Source organism: Musca autumnalis, unplaced genomic scaffold (assembly GCF_047663935.1).
Source record: "Musca autumnalis isolate F117 unplaced genomic scaffold, ASM4766393v1 scaffold_1, whole genome shotgun sequence".
In the NCBI taxonomy this organism is placed as follows: Eukaryota; Metazoa; Arthropoda; class Insecta; order Diptera; family Muscidae; genus Musca; species Musca autumnalis.
In genome coordinates, this window is record NW_027411644.1 from 150,780,723 (window position 1) to 150,785,470 (window position 4,748).

Here is a 4,748-nt window from a genome sequence, read left to right on the forward strand (position 1 = left end):
TATGTGTTGATGGTGAATATCGATTTCGTATGAACCACGAGCTGTATCTAAGTAAGTTCTTACCTATTATATGATTGTGGAAAACCCAATCATGGATTTTTCACGATTATAACGCAAAAGCTCACACAAAAAACAAACTGGCCAAAAACAAAACCTCAATCATGCCTCAAGCACAGTATTAACCGGATTGTTGTTTTTAAGTCTGGAGTATTACCCCAATGGCTTAAACTTCATTATTACTTTCTGTTACAGAGAGTAATGTTTTCAAAACGAACTGACAGTGTTGCAAAATTTTACTGATCGCTAACAATATCATGATATCATACCGGCGAAGGGAATTATCAATTGGCTTTTCAGCTTTTTGAAATGATGTCTTTTTTAGCGAAGAATCACACTCATTTTTCGGCTTTCCCAAAAAACATCAGAACAAAAATCATTGCAAACAACTATCAGCACGTATCAACTAAGAACTCATCGAGTTCTGTAAGTTCAAAAGAACATCACCCCAGTTGCCTGTGAGTAATTGTTGTTGGAATTTGTTTCAAATTCCTCGGCACGTGTCATCCGCTGTTTTTTGATTGTTTTGTTTTGGTTGAAGTTTTAATCTCAGTTGATTGTTTTTAAGTCTGGAGTATTACCCCAATGGCTTAAACATCATCAGTTCGTTTTGAAAAACATTACTCTCTGTAACAAAAAATGATGAAGTTTAAGCCATTGGGGTAATACTCCAGACCCATTTTTTTCAATAGACTTCGTATATATATATATATATATATATATATATATATATATATATATATATTATCCTTTATTTATAAAAAGTTAGAGAGTTTAAATAAACTTGTAAATTATATAAAAGTTCACGAGGAACATAGGGCGTCTACAAATTCTCTCCATTTTTCTCGATCATTAGCTAGAATTTTTGCTTGGTTCCAGGGAAGATTGCAAGAGAGACATTCCTTCTTCACAACACGGATCCATGTATTTCGAGGCCTGCCAGGATTTCGATGGCCTTGTGGGTTCCAATCTAGAGCTTGTCTTGAGATTTCACTAGAGGGTTTCCTCAAAATGTGTCCAATCCATGTCCATTTGCGTCTGCGGATTTCATGTTCTATTGGATTGCAGTTCGCCATCACGTAAAGTTGCTCATTTGTTACCCAGTTGGGCCAAAAAATTCGCAGGATTTGTTTCAGGCATCTATTGTAAAAGGCTTGAATCTTCCTAAGAGACACCAGTGTTGTACTCCAGGTACTGCAACCGTACAAAAGGACAGATTTTACACAGCTATTGAAAATGTTCAGCTTTGTTTTTGTTGATATGTTGCTTGCTCTCCAGATTTTGTGTAGAGAGTGGAAAGCTGTCCGGGCTTTGTTGATTCTGTCGGTAATATCGGCATTTGAACCTCCGTCTTTGCAGATTGTGCTTCCTAGGTAAGAGAAGCGGTCGACATCTTCGATGAGCTGCCCATGGAGCAATAACTGAGCTGTGTTATTAGAACCGATCCGCATTAGTTTGGTTTTCTTCGCATTTATCTTCAGGCCAACATAATTCGCAATAGCTGACAGTCGCTCTAACTTTTGTTCGATATCGGAGAAGCGATGTGCAAAAAGGCAGATGTCGTCAGCGTAGTCGACGTCATGGAGAAAGTCGTTTACGGACCAACGTATTCCCAGTGGAGCCTCGATGTTGGTTTGTTGGAGTATACAATCCAGTAGTAGGAGAAACAGTGTGGGAGAAAGGACACATCCTTGATTCACCCCTGAGTGAAGTTCGAAGGGCACGCTTTCTTCGCCTTTAAAACGTACTCTGGATTTCGCATCTGTATATAATTCGCGAATGAGGCTTATAATTTTATCTGGGATTCCCTTGGAGCTCAGTGCATCCCATAGTGCTGGTCTGGATACTGTGTCGAAAGCTCGCTCAAAGTCCACAAAAAGAAGGTATAAACTGCTGTTAAATTCGATAGACTGCTCGATGATTATGCGTACTGTGTTGATGTGGTCAGTACAAGATCTCTCTGGTCTGAAGCCTGCTTGCTCTTTCCTTAGTATGTTATCCAAGGCAGGGGAAATGCGTTATAGAATTATCGACGCAAGGATTTTATTAACCGAATTTAATAAGGTGATGCCTCTCCAATTACTGCATAGTCTGAGATCTCCCTTTTTTTGGCATTGTTACGACTACTCCCTCCTTCCAGCAACTTGGAATAGTCTCATGCTCCCAGATACTTTTAATTATCGGCGTGAGAGCTTCTGCGATGGGTTCACCACCGTATTTCAGTAATTCTGCAGGTATGCCATCTGGGACCGGCGCTTTAGAGTTCTTCAGTTTGGATAATGTTTGAAGTACTTCTGCAAAATTAGGTGTGGCAGTGGAGATTTCTCTTTTAGGCATGCGCCTATTTTCATTCCAGACGTAACCCTGCGCATCGGTGGAGACTGCGACAGAGCTCGGTGCGGAGAAGAAATCACGCCAGCGTCGCAGTTGCTCCTTTGTGTTGGTGAGATCATTGCCATTTCCATCTTTGAGTATGTCTGTGGTACGTGGTTGTTTGCCGCTCAGCTGTTTAATAGCAGCATATACATCTCTTATATTGCCCATTGATGATGCGATTTCTGCTGATTTTGCGATGCCACTATAATAAGCTTCTCTATCTCTCCTTGCCATATATGTAACTTTGGCGGCCGACTGGCGGTATAAGGCTCGGACATTTATTTTATCAGTAGCAGATTTACTACGGTTGATCTTGTTTTTAAGCCTTCTGCGGTTCGCGATTTCTCGAAGGGTTTCGTCAGATAACCATGGCTTGTGGCTGCGCTTATGGGTGCCGAGTATTTGGTTCGCACTTTGGCAGCACGCATCTTGTATATTTGACCAGGAGTGTTCTCTGCGAGGGGAATTTAAGTATTGTGCTACTGCATTTTTGTATTGCTCAGCTATTTGTGGATTTTGCAGTTTTCTTATGTTGTATCTGGGTTTTTTCTTGGTGGTGTGGATGGCGGCGGGACGTAGTTTGAAACTGCCTACAAGAAGATGGTGATCGCTATCAATATCAGAACCACGGCGTGTTTTTACGTCCAGCAAACAACCAAGGAAAAGTTTGCTCACAATTATGTGGTCGATCTGGTTGCGTGTGCGGTTGTCAGGTGACTCCCATGTGTATTTGTGTATATCTTTATGTGGGAACTTAGTTCCGCCGATGAATAGATGGTGTCTGGCACATAGGTCTATTAGCCTGTCTCCATTGTCGTTTCTGGTTTGTCCAAGACCGTGGTTGCCCATTACATTTTTGAGGTTGTAGTTGTTATTACCAACTTTCGCGTTGAAGTCGCCAATAAGAATTTTTATGTCACCTCCAGGGATAGATGACAAAGACTTCGTAGTAGATTTTTTTTTATTTTGCCGCTATCAATATCAACATACATAAAATCGAAGCAAGTTTTCGACCTACGCTGTTTGCAATGCCTATGGTGCGTAGGCTATGGCATAAAAGGGCAAATGGCCTACCCTACTATTCGACCTCTACAAGAGTCGAGGATTTGTGTCATTCTTGGTAATGTATATTTTAGCATATGCAAATATGTATATAGGTATCAGTTTGGCTTTGGTTTATATGGTAATCTTCTGTTGTTTTTGTTTGTTTTTCTATTGAACCCCCTTGAAATTCTATAAGAATCAAATAAATAAATGCCTTGTCTTATACCTTCATACGCATATACATATGTGTAATTACTCTCACCTTATATTTGCTATGTATAAAATTGCGTGATTATGTTTTTGTTTTCACTTTCTTATTAAATAATTTCCTTGGAATTGTGCTGGCAGTTTTAAATCCATAATCTGAAAAAACGCTTATAGAGGAATTCATTTGTATTGAAGTCGATAATACCTCAAATGCCGTAATTCATTCAATCGCCAATTCACCTGCCATAAAAACAGATTTGGAAAATTATACAAGAAAGAAACAGCTTAAATGACAATAAACGAAACGCTGATGACATTTACAATTCAGGCGCCCAATTTATAAAATGACTTGATATCACAAACGAGCAAAATTATAAACGGAAAAGAAACCCAACGAAAGAAAAGAAAAAAAGATGGAAATACCAACATAAATAAAGACAAATCTAAACACTCAAAGGCATTCATTCGCTCACACAAACTGTGTCTTCTCAGATGTGCTGTCTTGGGGTCGGAATCGCTGTTGCAAGTGTGTTGTGTACATCCTCTCCATGTCGCAGTGACTTTTCTGCCACGACATAAAAAATGAGCCTTATCTCGACATTGTGGTAAGGAAACAACGAATTGAATCCTATCCAATCGTAGACGTTGTCAAAATAAACATCATGCCACCAAACGAGCTACAAAATATTATGACGATTTGCGACAAGAGACAAAGCTGAGGAGTCATTCATACAAATTCCAAGGATTTCGAGTGTGTCTGACAAAACATCAAACGCTTCGTAGGTGAGGAGAAAGAGAGCCAGTAAGCAATGGAACGACAAAAAATGGGACTAAAATGTCACTTTGACAAAGTGAGCGTTGTACAGATGAAAAAGGAATAAAAATGCTTGATAACATTTAGCAAGTGGGCATCATCCGTGAAGGCTACACATACATACTCGTATATACATAGTTGTTATGTTGTTAAAATGCCTTTCCTAATGATTTTATGAGAGTAAAGATAAGATACCACAGCATACTTTCCTATTTCATGCAGTTCCATATAGTTTTAATAGAATGAATGA

At 39.3% G+C, this 4,748-nt stretch overlaps 1 protein-coding gene across 1 annotated transcript; it reads right to left on the minus strand.

The window, feature by feature from the left end:
- Positions 1-2,136: 2,136 nt before the first annotated feature.
- On the minus strand, positions 2,137-2,601 carry LOC141388947 (uncharacterized). The gene has a single exon (XM_073959775.1). It carries the CDS (start codon positions 2,599-2,601, stop codon positions 2,137-2,139), a length of 465 nt encoding a protein of 154 aa, XP_073815876.1.
- Between the last annotated feature and the right edge of the window lie 2,147 nt (positions 2,602-4,748).